Raw genomic sequence first — 17,530 nt, forward strand, 5'->3', positions numbered from 1 at the left:
TACACAAACCAATGAGGATTAACGTTCTGTGTTCTACATGTACACTTTCTTTGCAGCCGGCATATTAACCCTCTGCGCTACTTAAGGATGAGTTGAAACTGTGACAAGACAAAACTTCGATCTCTCTCCTGCAGAAACATTATTCACCGGTGTTATCTTGACATTTTTATTGTTGCCTGAAACCTGCTGGACACACAAGGAAGCAGCAGGTGCTTTTAAAACCCAAAGTTATTTCTGCACACAGAGCCTCTCCCAGGTCAGCCCAGGTGCAGCTGCACCAGTCGCACAGTCCTAAAGCCGCCCTGAATCTGGGTTACATACAGGGTTCACATGACAACTGTCTAGAGTCTGAGGTCATTAATAATATCCCGGTTGTTGGCCGGGGGCAGGAATGGTTTCAAGGGTCATGTTTAAAAACAATCACTTTCAATAAGTACTTCTCAGCGCAGTGCTATAATGTGCAGATTAATGTCAAAGCTCCACGTGTGAAAGAAATACACTTTATTGTATCTTACAGAGACTTTATCATATGTTACATGATGCTGATGCATGATTCACACAGCAAACATTTCCTGCCCTTGTTTTAAAAAATGTACAAGGAAAAGAGATATGTAGCAGTCAGTTTCACATGAGGCTTCTGAGTGTCATGGCAACATGTGGGAGGGTCGTTGTGAAGAAGATTCTTTGAACTGTAGATGACAGTTGGGGGGAGGGGAGGGGTCACTCTCACACCAGCCTCAGCTCCGCTCCTCCATAGAGATAGAAGTAGGGGAAGAGCCTCTGTGTGAAGGGGGCCTGCGGGAAGGAGAAGAGAAGCTCCATGGAGTCAGCATTGTACAGGGACAGCCGCCCCCCCTCGTAGTCCAGATACACCCCCAGCTTCCGGGGCTTCTCATGAGGGGCCAGAGGGGTCTGAGAGGAGGTGAGAGCCTTGTACTGACCCCCACACCCCTGCACAGCCCAGACTTCCCCCTCAGGCGACCATGTGATCCTTCCCTTCCTGCTCACAGACTCAGCTGCGACCCCCACATGCCACCCTCCCCCCTCCTGCAGCAGCTGCACCTCCCAGTAATGTCTGCCGGAGGTGAACCCCTCGCTCCCCAGCACACAGGGGGAGAGGAAGTGGGTGAATCTCTTGGGGGTGACCGGCAGGGTCTGTGCTGTGTCCGTCCGTCTCACACGTCTCCCCCCCTCGGACAGGAGGAGCCCAGGATGAGCCGTGTCAGGATCCAGAGTCACCATCACTGCAGAGAAGAGATTCACGATTAGAGATTTAATGACACAAAGAAAGGCTGTAATTACTGCTTCTGATTTCAATATGATTAATTACACCACATCTGGAAGGAGCACACAGCGCTAGAGTGCGCAGCACTAGACCGCTCACTACACTTAAGCGCGTGGCACTAGATGGATCACTAAACTAAAGTGTGCGTTACTAGACTGCTCACTACACTAAAGCGCGCAGCAATAGACTGCTCACTACACTAAAGCGCACACAGTTAGACTGCTCACTACACTAAAGCGCGCAGCGCTAGATTGCTCACTACACTAAAGCACGCGGCACTAGACTGCTCACTACACTAAAGCCCCTCAGCACAGTACTCCTATTGTGGTAAATAAAATTACCGGACTATTTTTCTATACATTAAATGACAATAAGGATAGCTCAATCAAATGAGAGGCAGAGTCCGTGGTATCGGAGTCATACGGGCTTTAATGAAATGCCTCGAGGCATGGGACATCGGGTTCCATCACAACTTAGGTTCAGGAAGGGACATTCAACATTTTATTAACATCACACATTATATATAGTAAAAGCATATAATCAAGTGAATACAGTAGGCGTAACAGGTGAAAAGAGAGAGATAAGAACACATGTGCGTAACAGGAGGCGTGTAAGAAGGCGTACACGTGGGCGTGCACTTGACATGTCAGAGAAACGTCACAAGTAACGTCACAGGTGGGTGGATGCTTAGAGAAAGTTTGCAGGATCAGCAGAAACCTTTGGCATAGATGCGCGCGCAACTGAGCATGACGCGCAACTGGGGAGAGCTGGGGGCTTTGACTTTTGCACTAGTAGAAGAGACTAATGTCTGGGATGTCAGAACGACCTGCACCTATAGCATATCTGGAATCTAGTGTTTGGAGTATGTAGTGTCTGAAGTAAAAGGTCTCTCGGGCAGAGGCCATTCATCACTGAATGCTAGTGCGTGCATATGGATCTTCATGTAAAGTGCGGGGGCCATGGGCCTACCATGGTAACGGGAGCAGTAAATTACTTGCATGGAGACAGGAAGGCGGGGCCCTTTGCTCTGCAGCCGGGAATAAGTTTACCTATTTCACTAGACTGGAATGTGTTTTCGCGGAGGCTGAGCAGATAACTGTAGGCAAAATATTGTCTTGGCAGGCAGGCCAGGCCGAGCCGGGCACCGCTCGTCTGGGCAGGATGTAAGGTAGAGGTCAGGGATGCATACCTAAACTGTAGCTTTCAGAGACAGAAAAGAACTCGGAGTCTCAATTAAAGGCCTAGCTCGACTGGGCCAGAAAACATGGAGAAAACGTGTGCTTTATTCAAAAGTGTACCATGTAAAGACGTTGGCACCATAGGCCTAGAAGCCTAATTAACGTGATTTTCTTGGGGAACTGTATAACTGACATGTTAACGTTGGACGCAAATGCATATGCGTCTTTCTAGCAGGCACGGAAAAGGAATTACATGACATACATGGGACACGTGTGTTTGGATGGGGTGCGAGTGGGGGACACATTAGCTACCTAAAAATTTCTATTACCTCATTCCCTCCTTGGCCCCTACTTCACCCTCTAGGATATGTCTATTCTCATGAGACCATCTATCTGTTCATATAACATCATTTGCTCTTCTTTCTTCATTCGGGAACGGGAACGTGAACTTGGACGGGGAATACAAGCTGTGGCGCACAAGCCGCAAATCGCTGGCCCACATTGCAGACAGAGACAACAACTGAATAGAATAAGTAGTATTATTCCCAGGAATGATAACAATTTCCATCCCCAGGCAGCCATCACACTCCAGAGCCAACCGGACCAAGTCTAGGTGCCTGGATTCTGGTGTATCAGGTGAGCAATTTCGTGAAGTCTTGTTATGGCCTTATACTCGGATGGCGCGTTATTAGGAATAAACACGCAACAACTGGATCCGATCACTCTACAAGCCCCGCCCCTATCGGCCAGGATGACGTCAAGGACAAGGCGATTTTGAAGAACAACAATTCTCATAGCAGATTGCTCTTCGGTCAGGTTACCTAAAGCAAAAGTAGTTTCGTTCACTACCACTTCAAGGGTTCTTGTTAACCTGCGTATTATTTTACTGTTCTGGACAGGACCTATGAACCAGAAGTATCCTTTAACATAATCCTTATACTGATCCCATGCTGATTCGGAATAATCAATAACAGGGGGAAGGTCTCTTCTGTGTCTGACATGCATAAGTCGTGAATTTCGATGATAATCAGGCGGGGCTAGAAAAACAGGTGGTAATAGGAACGCAATATAACACGTCCCATCCCAATCAAGGGGCAGATGTACATAAGCTGTCTGACCACAAATAAAATAAGAATGGCGTGAGGCTTTGAAAGTAGACTTTCCTTTATCGCTGAATTCGACCACAGTATTACAATCACTGTGTCCTAGATGTACTGAACCATTCTTTCTAACGCATAATTCGCCTTTCACTGGTAAAACTGTTATAAACGGCAAGTTCGAATTAGTCTCGGACTGGACGTTCAGGATCATGAGATTGAGGGAAAAGTTACCTAATTCATACACTTATTTTCTAGATCAGTCCCTCTCCTTTGGGGAAGACCGTCTGCGTCTGGGAAACATGCTTTATTCATGACTGTATTCAGGTTCCCCCATATCCAATTGCCTTGGGAAACTTTGGACTTACTGTCTAAGGAAGACATTAAAGCAAACCATGCTCCACATGAACCATTATGTGTAAACGGGTAGGAAAAGAGGAGCAGAGCTCCCTTGTATTTCTGATAAGGTGGGAGTCGGCCACATACCCAGCAATTGGTGGCATTGCTGGTCTGGTGAGTATGGTGTAACATACGAATGAAAGTATTGCTGCGCATTGCTAATCGATAGGACAGCTCATGAGGGGGCAGGTTGCTGAAAGTGTGCTCCACAGAGTCATTAGAGGAAGTATGTACATGTGAATTAAAAGGAGGAAAGAAATCATGTAACATGAAGCTTATACAGATAATCGAAATGCTCAGAATAAACATGAAAATTAACGTTATGATGCATCTGCTATGCAAGTTTTTGCAATATTTTTCTCTCTTTTCGATTTGCCTATCTCTCTGACTACTCGGGTCTATCTTATACATGTCAGAAACCTGTCCAACCGCTTCACCCGAGGGGGACTTAAACAATTAAACGCTGTCTGACTTACTAGACCTCAGCTTAGCTCTGTACTCCTGTTGCGGAGTTTTTCTAGCAGGGGGAGTTTAGAGTCAGTGTCTGAAAGGGGGCAGTCCTTTATTACAGTCTCTGGACACAGTCCATGAAAACGTTTTATGTGGCTGGAGTGGAGCCACCCTTTACGACCTTCCAGTTTCACTGCGGTCCTCGTGGTCATCAACATCAGCTTTGGCTGCTTCCATCTGGGTTCCAGAAGGCTTGTGCGATCGAAGTTGCGGACGTAGACATAATTCCCTGGAACGATTTCATGCGGTTTTACTTGGGTGTTGTCCGGGAAGGCAGCCGCGACCTGTGAACGACAAGATAGTAGTGCAGACATCAAGGAAGCTAGGTAATCTGTCAGCATATTACTGTCGACATCCGTTATTTTACGAGGCATAGGCGTACCCCACATATTGGGAGGTCTGCCGAAAACTACCTCATAGGGAGATAGTCCGGTTCTGGAATGAGCTACCATGCGCATATAAAAGAGGGCAACTGGCAAGGCTACTATCCAATCTACACCTTTTTCTGCACAGACCTTTGCTAATCGTGTTTTCAGAGTCTGGTTGTGTCGCTCGACTAAACCAGCTGCTTCGGGGTGTCGTACACAGTGAAATTTCCATTGGTAACCTAACAGGAGTGATACCTGTTTCATAAGTTCGGACGAGAATGGCTGTCCATTATCTGAGTACACGACACGGGGCAAGCCGTATCGCGGGAAAATTCACGAACCAACTGTTTGGCAGTGGTCGCGGCAGTGTAATCTGGGACTGGATATGCTTCTGTCCATCTGGAAAGGGCACATACAACTACGAGGACATATTTGAATCCTCTACATCTGTCCATCTGGATATAATCCATCTGGAGGACTTCAAAAGGATGGTCAGGAGGATGGAATCCACCTTGTTCCACGGGAATGCCTTTGCCTGGATTGAACTGACAACAGATCATGCAGGTACGCACTTTCTGTTTTGCTGCTGCACGTAAATGCTTGTTGAACCATAGATTCTGAATGCTGTCTAACATGGCTTTTTCTCCTAAGTGTGCTGGACTATGTGCTGTATTAATGATAACTTGAACCATAGAGTCGGGGAGGAACCATGTGGCTCTTCCCTTCGTCATCCATCCCTGATCTGTCTGGATCCCTCCTTGTTCAGTCCATTTCTTGATTTCGTCTGGAGTGGCATGTGTCTGTATGTCGAGTACATCTAGAGTGGGATCCTTCACTGTCATACAATGTGTCTGTGTTGATACATCAGTCTTTGTCATGTCAGTCGGAATGTCTGTCTGAGCTGTGAGTTTAGCTGTTCGATCTGCCAGGTCGTTACCCTGGGAAATAGTATCAGTGACTTTCATATGTGCTTTGCACTTCATGATAGCAATGGATGCGGGTAAGTGTATTGCTTCTAACAGAGCTTGAATAAGAGGACCATGCTGTATCTTGGTGCCATGAGAAGTTAAAAAACCTCTTTCTTGCCAGAGGATACCGAAGTCGTGAACAACTCCGAATGCATACTGTGAATCTGTGTATATGTTTACTTTCAGGTTCTTGGCTCGGATGCAGGCTTGGGTCAGAGCGATGAGTTCTGCTGCTTGGGCAGACAATGTGTCAATACGATGTGTTTCTATGACTTCAGTTTCAGTGGTCACTGCATATGCGGCCACTAATTCTCCTGTGCTTGTTCTCATACATGAACCATCCACGTAAAGTGTCAGGTCTGGGTCAGGTAATGCAATGTCTGTCAAGTCTTGTCTGGGCTTTGTTACAGTATTGATGACTTCTACGCAGTCATGTGGTGTCGGGTCAATTGTGCTCGAGGGTAACAATGTGGCAGGGTTTAATGTATTGCAACGTCTGATCTCTATGTGTGACTGAAACAATGTCAGTTCATATCCTGTCAGTCTTGCTATGGTCAAGTGTTGTGTCTGGGTTCGGTTCAGAAGAACTTCCACGGAATGTGGAACTTGTACTGTCAGGGGATGTCCTAACACTATTGAATCGCTTTGTCTGATTGCTAACGCTGTTGCTGCAACTGATTTGAGGCACGCAGGCAGAGCCTGGGCCACTGGATCTAATGTACTAGAAAAATAAGGGCAAGGCTTGTGTTTTCCTGCTTGATCTTGTGCGAGCACAGATAATGCTGTGCCATCGCGTTCAGTAACAAAAAGTGTAAAAGGTTTGCTGTAACATGGTGTCGCTAAAACAGGTGCTTGACATAGGGCTTTCTTCAATTCGTCAAAAGCTTGTGTATGTTCCTGAGTCCAAGGGAGGACAGTCGAAGTCGCTGCCTCCTGTGTTGTCAACTGTATGAGTGGTTTGGCTAGATATGCATACTGAGGGATCCATTGTCTGCAGTAAGAAGTGAGGCCAATAAAGGCCCGTACCTCCTTTTGTGTCTTGGGTTGTGGCAGATGTGCAATTAACTGGATGCGGTCTGGTGTCAACTGTTTCCCCCACTTGGACAGCAAGTGCCCAAGGTACACCACTTGCTGGGCACAGAATTGTAGCTTCTAAGGGGACACTTTATGCCCCTTTTCGGCCAAGAAATACAAGACAGTCAGTGACGCGCGCTCGCAGTCACGTTCGGTCCGTGCAGTTATTAACAAGTCATCAACGTATTGGAGCAGGGCAGTGTCAGCAGGCATGTGAATACTGTCTAGTTGTCGTTTCAGGGCTTGACTGTAAATACTAGGACTTTCCGTGAACCCTTGAGGTGCACGTGCAAATTTGAAGCTTCGGCCATTTAAAGAGAATCCGAAGAGATACTGGCTTTCCGGATGAATGGGGACACTAAAGAAGGCGTTCTTGAGATCGATTACAGTAAAGAACGCTGCTTCGGAATCAATAGCAGTCAATAAGGAAGATATGTCTGGCACTACTGGGTACTGGGGAATGATGCATTTATTTGATTCTCGAAGGTCGATCACCAATCTGTAGACTGGTGGTGCATTTGGGTCGGTTCGTTTAAGAATCGGAATTATTGGAGAATTACATACATTGGAGTCAGTTTCTATAACTACTCCTTGGGCAATCAGTTCGTCAATAATTTTCAGTAAGGCTGTTACAGCCTCGGGGGGCAATTTGTATTGTCGGATTCTGGGTATTACAACTTCTTGCTGGAGTGTAACACGATAAGGTGTAATGTGCATACAACCTACATCAGTTGGACCTTGTGCCCATAAATGCTGTGGTACATTTTGCAATCTTGGATCAAAATCTCTCAACACATAATGACCTTTAAAATCACGTAAAAACAATCTCACTCCTTCCGGAGAACAACATATTACTGCTCCTAGTGCTTTCAACGTTTTGATACCAAGCAGATTTTCAGGACATGCTTTCGTAAGTAACAAGTCTGTAGTACGGGACAATGGACCAACTTCTAGGGAAACTGGCTTTGACACTTCGTTAACAATAGGCTTTCCTGAAAAACCCAGGGAAACATTCTGTGAGCCTGAGAGGGGTGCCCCTGGAACCTCGTCATGACTGATGGTAGTTCTGCTCGCCCCTGTGTCAATCAAAAATTTTCTGTCTTTCCCTAATACCTGACTAGGTACATAGGGACCCTCTTGATCTACAGGAACCTCAATAAGAGGCAAGCCAACCTCCCTCTCTAGGCTGTTTCATGAGTACTGCTGGTAATCGGGGTAATCTGACTGTGCATACTGGTACATTTGTTGCGTGACCTGTTGTGTGGCAGCAATAGGTTGGGGTTGGGGTACAGCTACTGTTTGTTGTGTATTCTGTGGTGGTTACGTATTCTGTGGAATATGCTGTGGAACATGTTCTTGTCTAGGAGGACGCGGTCTTTCTTTCGTCCTGCCTGTAGCAATATTGTATTTCAGAACAGTACATTCATTTATATAGTGACCTGGCTGTTTACAATAGTTGCAATTCCCTTTAACGGGAGCTGCAGAATGACCTGGCGGTGCTGTACCCTTTTTCTGACCGTCAGCTGGAACAGACTGAGCTACTAGTACTTTCAGGTTTCAGGTTTTAATGTCTTTATTTCGATAAATGAAATCATAAAAGACAACTTTAACAAAAAAATTTTACAACAATGTCATTATCACTTCATAATAAAACATAGAGTTTTATATAAAACGTAGTTGTACCTATATAAAATCAACAATATACATCAAACATGAATCCAAGATTAAAAAGTTATTAAACCATTATACGCAAAAGATCAAGACATTAAGTTTTCCAAATCTTAAATATTAGTACTTTAGAACTCTAAAATATGCTTTAGCAAATATTGGCGGTGGGCATTATACAGCTTGCACACTTTATTTAATCAGGTAGCGGTTGGATTCCTTTTTGCTCTAATTAACCATGCCCAACCTAAGTATTTAGCCAAACATATCACAATAAAGTCAGTTGTGTTTGTTTTTAAAACCCATATTGCGTCTGAGGATTTATTACAGTTCATGCGTTTAAAAATGGGTTTTAGCCATTTTAAACGGGGTTCACTATATCGGGGGCATGCAAACAAAAAATGACCCTCTGTTTCCTTACACCCAGGGCAGCAGCTACATAAATTACTAGTGTTGTTGTTCCAAGCTGCTGTGAAGGAATTGAGGGGTAATGTGCCCACCCGAAATTGGTGATACAATTTTTTGTCTAGTGGCTTTGAAATAAGATCCCAATATAGCTCACGAACTGGATCCAACTTAAATCTTAAAAAACGCCCTGACAAATCTTCCGAACTAGATTTGTGTGCCAAGGAATGGCGGGTAGAAGCCCAGAATAAACTCTTGAATTCCTTTTTTGAGGGGAAGTTACTAATACCTGGCGAGGACCACAGGTGGCTAAGACCCATATCAAACAGGGTCTTTTTCACCATCTGCAGCCATGGGATTCGCTCTGAGCCCCCAATAGCCTTCACCTCGGATACCTCCTTTACAAAGAGTGACAACTCCTCCGTAGTCCATAGACGCCTCCAGGTAGACACTACTCTGTATCGTGCCATGTCCGTTATTGGGCGGCAACCCATGTCGTGACAAAGAGGGATCAGTGGAGTTGATTGGGGAGTCCCACCAAATTTCAACATTGGGAATTTGGTCCCCGCCAGGGATGGAGCATCGGTGTTAATAGACCCAAAGAATTTCACTACCTGGTCTATAAAGAGTAGGAATAGGGTGGGTGCGAGAACGCACCCCTGGCGGACTCCTCGGGAGACTGGGAAAGAGTCCGTAAATTGGCCTTGTGCCCCCCATCTAACCCTAGCGAAATTATCTTCATGTAGTCTAATAATTATTTCCACTAGTTCCCCCGGCATTCCTAGGTCTCTTAAAACCCGCCATAATTTTCCCCTCGGCACCAAATCAAAAGCTGATTTTAAGTCTATAAATGCAGCAAAGATGGTACCGCCGCCAAGTATAACAAATTTCCAAAAAATCATACAAAACCTCAGGACCTGGTCTATAGTGCTTGTACCGGGTCTAAAACCTGCCTGTAACGGGGACAGTATTCCTTCAAGCTCCATCCACCCGTGGACCCTCACCAGAATCATGCGAGCAAAAACTTTCTGAAAGCAGTCAATTAGGCTAATCGGGCGATAGTTCCCTGGGTTTGTTCTGTCGCCCTTTTTGTGTATGGGGAGAATTTCCGCCCCTTTCCATGTCTTAGGGATGTGGGCACCTCTCGCAATGGTATTAGCTATGTATGTTATGTAGGGTACCCAGAGACCTATATTAGCTTTAAAAAGGTCTGCCGGAATTTGATCTAACCCAGGTGCCTTCCCCCTCTTTGTTAGCCCCAATGCGTATTCTGTTTCTGCTTCAGTAAAAGACAGGGTCAAATTGCCAGAAATAGTTACTGGTAACATAGTCAGTGACGAGGAGGCAACGGCTACTGGGCAGAATTGGGTAGAGTAGTGTTTGATCCATTCTTCTGGGCAAACATGGTTGGACGGAGTACGAAACTCACCATCCTTTCCACATTTGACAATGTCCCAGAATTTAATCTGGTCGTTCAGTTTACTGGCTTCCAGAAGATCTGCCCAAAATTCGTCCTCCCATTCCTTTTTTGCCACCCATTGTACTTTTTTGTACCTTTTCCTGGCCTCTTTAACAGCACAATTGTCTCTGGATTTAACTTTTTCTATGAGATAGCTATGTGCCTCTCTACATTCTCTGTTATACCATTTGGCTCTTGGGGGATTCGAATGCCCAGTAGAAGAGTTACATGGCTTTGATAAAATAAGTTTGAGTTCAGAAAAACATTTATCATGTAAACCCATCATCTTATGTAATTCGTCCTGACCCCGCTCAGCAGCAACAGACTTCATTTTAATTAAAGCACATGTCACCACATTTTCAATATTGGACTGAGTCGTTACATCATTTGAAATTAGTGACCACTTCACTCTCCTTCGATCATTTGATATGGTTATCACCCCTTGCCCCCTAGGGTCAGGTTGCCCTAATCTTGTCTGATCACAAGTTAGAAATTTCAAGGACATGGGGTTATGGTCACTCTCAGGTCGTATTATAATTTCCATATCATCAATTACACTCCAATGTTCCATTTTTATAAAGATGTAATCGATACGACTCTTCCTCATACCATTGTCAAAGGTGGGGTTTGCTCCAATATCTGATTTGGTGCGACCGTTCACAGCCCTTAAACCCCATGTGAGACAAAAGGCTGTCCAGTTCAGAGCGGCCTCCGTTGCTTTGACTAAAATTTTGTTGGAAAGTTCAGGGATTTTCCACGTAACGTCTTCATCGAACCCCCAATTGTCCTCTGGCAGATACAAAGGCTCAATCGTGCAGTTGATGTCACCTGCTATCATAATGAGGGAGGCTTTATCCCAGCCCGTTAAAAGTGTATCTAAAACACCTATCAGTTTGGGGCATCTGCCACCAGGGAGACCTCTGGAATATATGTTAATAATAAGCATGTCCTGCCCCCCTGCTTTGCTTAACCTTACAGCCAGTATGTCAGGGTTATCCACGTGCAGTTCAGAAGCTGAAAAACCCCAGTCTTGTTTAACCCACATGGTTAAGCCCCCAGATGCCCGCCCCTTTATACCTTTTATTGCCGGTTTAAAAAAGTTGATATATCCAGCCATGTAAAACGGAGATGTAGCCCATGTTTCCTGCAGTAGCACGACCTCATAGTTGCCTATGAATGCCAACCAATCCTCAGATACCAGACGTGACTTGGCTCCAGCTACATTCCAGGACACCAAGTGTGAAAATGGCAGATCTGACACTGCATGAGTGCCAGTAGCAGACAGAGGGGTTTGAGGACTCGGTGAATGGATGTTTGTTGGTCCTGATTGTTCTATAGTAGGGAAGATACCTTTAACCCTCAAGGATCCCTTTAGTGAGCTAATGTTATGGGGCGCGAACTGTTGCACTTCTATTGGTTCTGGGGTGGGGGTGAGTGAGGTATGGGGTCCTTCAGCTTCCACTATTGCTAGGTTGGGTGACTGGGTTGGTGCACTTAGTCAGTCAACCCATTCTAGGTCTGACAAAGCATCAAAATGGTTGTAGAGGGGGGGGTAATATGGGGGATGATGTATTACTGGCTCGCGGGGTCTTCCCCCTTTAACTTTCCATGGATTGTATCCCGTATCGCTAGTTTGATATGTATGGGGATAAAAGTAGCCAAGATGTAAAGTCTGGACATCACCCAGACGGGCGAATCTAGGTTTCCTTTGGATTCTATCCACTACCCATGGGTCCCTAAATGAAATTAGAATGCAATCCCCTTCCAGGTCTTTTTCGCCCTTTCCTACCCAATCTACTCTCCTTACATAAAGGATTTCAGTGGGAGACGATGGAGGGAGTGGGCGGTGTTTGTTCAACCAGAATGTAACCTTGTTCCGCAGGTCCACATGGGATTCTCTAGTACCCTCTTTAAGTGGGGCCACTCCTGTAAGCACAATTGTATATTGTGCCGCTTCTGGTGGTAGGTTAACCCTCAGGGGCTTTCGTGAATTTCTATTATCTAACCTCTTGTTCCTGTCTGTATTTGGGTTTTTATTATCCCTACTCAATGCAGGGGTGTGTACTGGGGTATTTTTTGGTTGCTTTAGTGCATCATTAGCTTGATGTTTAACCCCATGAACATTATTAGCTACCGGTGCATGTTTAGCCTTCGGTGGGTCTTTAGTGGGGGCTCTACTTGCAGATATTATTTTTGCCCCTGTTAGTGGTTTCTTGTTGGTATTAGAGGATGATGTCACTGCGGGAATAGTTGTAGTTGTCCCTGAACTTTGGGTAGTACCCCCTTTTGGATTTGGGCCCCTTGGCTTAGTGCCAGTTAGATTTTGCAAGAGGTCCATATTAATGTTAATTGCTGCTTCTAAGACATCTATTTTAGCAGACATTATCCTTATATTTTCTAGAACCGGAAGCAATGAATTTTTAACCATTGTTTCCATTTTTGCCAACAACACGTCATCACTACTGAGACAGGTTGGACAAGGATTAGAGGACCCTGGGTGGGCCAATGATGGACAATACATTATCGGGGGTATTTGGATGGACTGGGAGTGGGAGGGACTATTCTCGGGATCTATTTTAGGTTGTTTCTGTGTCTTTCCTCCCTGAGGGCTTGAGGCATGTTTTCTTTTCCGTGGTACCTGTTTGGAAGTTTCTAATAGCGGGACAGGGGTACCAGGTAGGGTAAGGGCATTTAATTGAGAAGCTCCTAACACGGTAGACTTATCATCGTTCTCAGTAATTTGGCTATTCCCTTCTATACTGTTCACATCACTATCAGAGACCAGATCCATGTTTTCATGAAGTCTAGGTGTAGTGGCTTCGACCCCATCTTCGTGGATAATTACGTCAGTAGCGGATAGTGAAATACAGTTAAATGCAGCGTTAGTTAATGGGCTTTTAACATGAGCCAAGGGACCAATTGAGGAACGTTTCCCGGTAACTAAGTCCAAGGACAGTCTATGCTCAACCAGTTCAATTTCTTTTTCTAGTATTCCGGTTGCTCTGGTAATAAAGGCATCTAGGGGGCCCGAAACAACACCCTTTGAGGTTTGAATGTGCACTAGGCGCTGTTTACCAGATCTAAGGGCCATTTTTAGGGGCAGATGTTTAAGCCTCTGAGAGCGTATTTATAAGAATATTAGAACAAAGATTCTGGGCCCAGCCCAACCTCGTCCGACCCCGGACGGCCACAGACGGTCCCGCCCTTGTCCCGGGCTTCTCCCGGCGCCCTCCCGCGCAGCGGGGATGTTACTGGTCTTTTGTGTCTATGAGATTGGTGAAAAAGGGGGTGGAGCCGGCAGGGAGAGCAGCCCAGGTGGTGACGGGCGCGCGGGGACTCCTGGTCCTTAGAGTCCCCCGCTAGATGCTCGCAGCCCTGCCGGTCTGTAGGAACGCCCAATCCTTTGCACAGGTACGAAGATGGCGAGGCTGCTAGCCGCGCAGCGGGACCCGCGAAGCGGGTCCGGCCAGTCGTAGCGGCAGCAGCGGTGATAGCAGGAAGCCGGTTTCACCAGAAGACCAAGGTGAGGCTAGAGGCTGTAGTAATTCACCCAAAAGGAATCCACTTGCCAGGAACTCAGCTGCCGTTTAAGAATGAAGGATGGGGGATGGAGGAGGAGCCGGCAGGGAGAGCAGCCCAGGTGGTGACGGGCGCGCGGGGACTCCTGGTCCTTAGAGTCCCCCGCTAGATGCTCGCAGCCCTGCCGGTCTGTAGGAACGCCCAATCCTTTGCACAGGTACGAAGATGGCGAGGCTGCTAGCCGCGCAGCGGGACCCGCGAAGCGGGTCCGGCCAGTCGTAGCGGCAGCAGCGGTGATAGCAGGAAGCCGGTTTCACCAGAAGACCAAGGTGAGGCTAGAGGCTGTAGTAATTCGCCCAAAAGGAATCCACTTGCCAGGAACTCAGCTGCCGTTTAAGAATGAAGGATGGGGGATGGAGGAGGAGCCGGCAGGGAGAGCAGCCCAGGTGGTGACGGGCGCGCGGGGACTCCTGGTCCTTAGAGTCCCCCGCTAGATGCTCGCAGCCCTGCCGGTCTGTAGGAACGCCCAATCCTTTGCACAGGTACGAAGATGGCGAGGCTGCTAGCCGCGCAGCGGGACCCGCGAAGCGGGTCCGGCCAGTCGTAGCGGCAGCAGCGGTGATAGCAGGAAGCCGGTTTCACCAGAAGACCAAGGTGAGGCTAGAGGCTGTAGTAATTCGCCCAAAAGGAATCCACTTGCCAGGAACTCAGCTGCCGTTTAAGAATGAAGGATGGGGGATGGAGGAGGAGCCGGCAGGGAGAGCAGCCCAGGTGGTGACGGGCGCGCGGGGACTCCTGGTCCTTAGAGTCCCCCGCTAGATGCTCGCAGCCCTGCCGGTCTGTAGGAACGCCCAATCCTTTGCACAGGTACGAAGATGGCGAGGCTGCTAGCCGCGCAGCGGGATCCGCGAAGCGGGTCCGGCCAGTCGTAGCGGCAGCAGCGGTGGTAGCAGGAAGCCGGTTTCACCAGAAGACCAAGGTGAGGCTAGAGGCTGTAGTAATTCGCCCAAAAGGAATCCACTTGCCAGGAACTCAGCTGCCGTTTAAGAATGAAGGATGGGGGATGGAGGAGGAGCCGGCAGGGAGAGCAGCCCAGGTGGTGACGGGCGCGCGGGGACTCCTGGTCCTTAGAGTCCCCCGCTAGATGCTTGCAGCCCTGCCGGTCTGTAGGAACGCCCAATCCTTTGCACAGGTACGAAGATGGCGAGGCTGCTAGCCGCGCAGCGGGACCCGCGAAGCGGGTCCGGCCAGTCGTAGCGGCAGCAGCGGTGATAGCAGGAAGCCGGTTTCACCAGAAGACCAAGGTGAGGCTAGAGGCTGTAGTAATTCGCCCAAAAGGAATCCTAGTACTTTCATTTTCGTATCTTTCATACGCCTCTGTTCATGATCATGTTCTTCTCTAATTCGGTTCTGGTGGTACTGTAACATTTGTAACATTTGAGAAGGGGTATTCGCTTGCCATGTACTCTCGACTTTCAGAACTCTATTTTTGACTTGTGGTAAGGAATTCTCGACTAATTTGGTCACAAAAAGATGTGGGTATGATTCACTACTCGTTTTCAGGCCGCTATTAATAATGAAACATTTCTCGAATCTGGAATAAAAATCACTAGTGTCTTCGTCTTGTTTCTGTTTGCAGGCTGAGATTGCATCCCAGTCTTCCTTTTTTATTGCCAATAACCTCGGCAAGACCTGTACTAATAATCCTGGTAATGCTTTAGCTTTGTCCCCAAGACCAGTACCTGGGACTCGTCCATTTTCTTCTGTTTCTAATTCAGTCCAGATAATCTTTGTATCTCCCACCTCCCATTCTTTTTCTTTAAGTTTTTCGTAAATGCCGGCGGGCAACAATACCTTTAACATTTTAAGAATATCGGGATATGTATAATCCCCCATGAGTAGCATGTCTTTTAATTCACAGTGGAACCATGCTGGATCTTTATCATGACAGGGCACTAACTTTTTCATTTCCAATAGTTCCATTTTGGTCAAGGGTGTGTATACGAATACTCGTTGAAGCTCACCCCCTGTGGTCTGGATGGGATGAACTTCTCGTAAGGGATTCTGTCTGTCAATGTAAAATGTTTTCCTTACTGGGGGTGGAACAGGAACGAAATGTGGAGTCAGGAAAGTTCTGTATTTGTGTCGTTGTTCTAGAATGACATTAATTAAATCGGTACCTAGGCCTCTCCACCTACCTAGGAGTAACTCGTCCAAAATATTATATAGGGGACCTGGATCAGAATGCTGACTCTCATATAGTGTAATGAGATGCTGGATCATGTACATACCAGCTAAGCGCTGTTCGGTTGGGGAAAGATTCAAAAATGTTTGCGCTACTGAATCATCTTTATATACGCTGTTATTTCCAGCCCACTGTACTGCTGATCGTGCTAGTTCTTGCTCATGCATGGTACTAAGTTCACTCTAACCTATTCGTTGTTTCAGTACTTTATCAGTGGCTTGGAATAAATGCTCAAGAGAACATTGTTCTGGTATGGGAGAAAGAAAACGTTTCTTGCTTTCTAGGCAAATGGGTCTGTCAAAAGGTCTTGCTCTACCTACGTACGCTATTCTATCTGGGTCTTCTTCTGTATCATCTATCTCGTCGTCCTCTGTGGTTTCATTCTCCTCTTTCTCGGCTTCCCTAGCTGCTTTTTCTCTTTCGTGTATTACTACAATTTCTTTACGGATCTTTCTGTACATGGATTCTATACAACCTTGTTTATTAGGTTTACCATCAGCTATATTGTTACTCCAATTTATCAGGATATCCATTTCTTCTTTGCTTGTACCTGGCCGATCTCGTTCCCTTATCAAACAATTTATCAAAAACTGTAAGATCATTCTTTGTGTCTCAACCTTATTGTGTGCCATGGCTTCGTGAATGCATTCTGGTCTCTCCCCTGTTCTAATGAAATTATATATGTTATCTAGATGTTGTCTCATATGTGGTAGAATAGACAGATAGTTTGTGACTCGTCGTAAACGTATTGAGTATAGTATCATCTCGTCTTCGCCTGGTACTGGATCATATCTGCAATCTGTAAGGTACTGTTTAAGGGCTGCGAATGTCGCAGCTTTGGGTGTGCGTTGTAATGCCACTTCTCTAAGCGTCATTCGTTTTACTTGAGGCGGGGTGACAGGTTGACCTCCTGCTGCGCCTCCTGAAGCGGAAGCGTAAATATCAACTGGCTGTGTTGTTACTACTGGTGTCATAGCTGGTAAAGTAGGCATATGTAATGTAGGCAGACTCTGGGCTGCAGCTGTAGAAAAAGGATTGGTAGGACCAATAGCAGGAGGAACAGTAGCAGAGACAGTAGGGGAAGTGACAATGGGTGCGGGAGTCGAGTCTTGGGGACGTGGGGTGTCATGTCTTGAACAGACTGAATAGGCTGATGTACATTATTAGCAGGTGGTACGCGCACATTAGTATATTCTGGAGCAACATCATCTAAATAGGAAGAAAGGAAAATGTCTGCTGCGGTCTGTTTATGACGGAGTTTAGTCGGGACCAATGGTGGTGGCAAGTTACGGGGTACTTCCGGGGTCGCCTTGGGCAGGCCCTCGGCGAGAACAGGATACAGACATGTAATAAGGGCA

The 17,530-nt window shown here is 46.6% G+C and overlaps 1 protein-coding gene across 1 annotated transcript in view; it reads right to left on the reverse strand.

Moving 5' to 3' along the window:
* Nucleotides 1-482: 482 nt before the first annotated feature.
* The window catches only part of LOC147710143 (E3 ubiquitin-protein ligase TRIM11-like), a 166,211-nt gene continuing 149,163 nt past the window's right edge, over nucleotides 483-17,530 (reverse strand). Inside the window, exon 6 of the mRNA XM_086920837.1 lies at nucleotides 483-1,244. Within this exon, the coding sequence (XP_086776963.1) occupies nucleotides 727-1,244 (518 nt within the window). The 3' untranslated portion in view covers nucleotides 483-726. The remainder of the gene's footprint in view (nucleotides 1,245-17,530) is intronic.

This window comes from Lissotriton vulgaris, chromosome 5 (genome assembly GCF_964263255.1).
Source record: "Lissotriton vulgaris chromosome 5, aLisVul1.2, whole genome shotgun sequence".
Lineage (NCBI taxonomy): Eukaryota > Metazoa > Chordata > Amphibia > Caudata > Salamandridae > Lissotriton > Lissotriton vulgaris.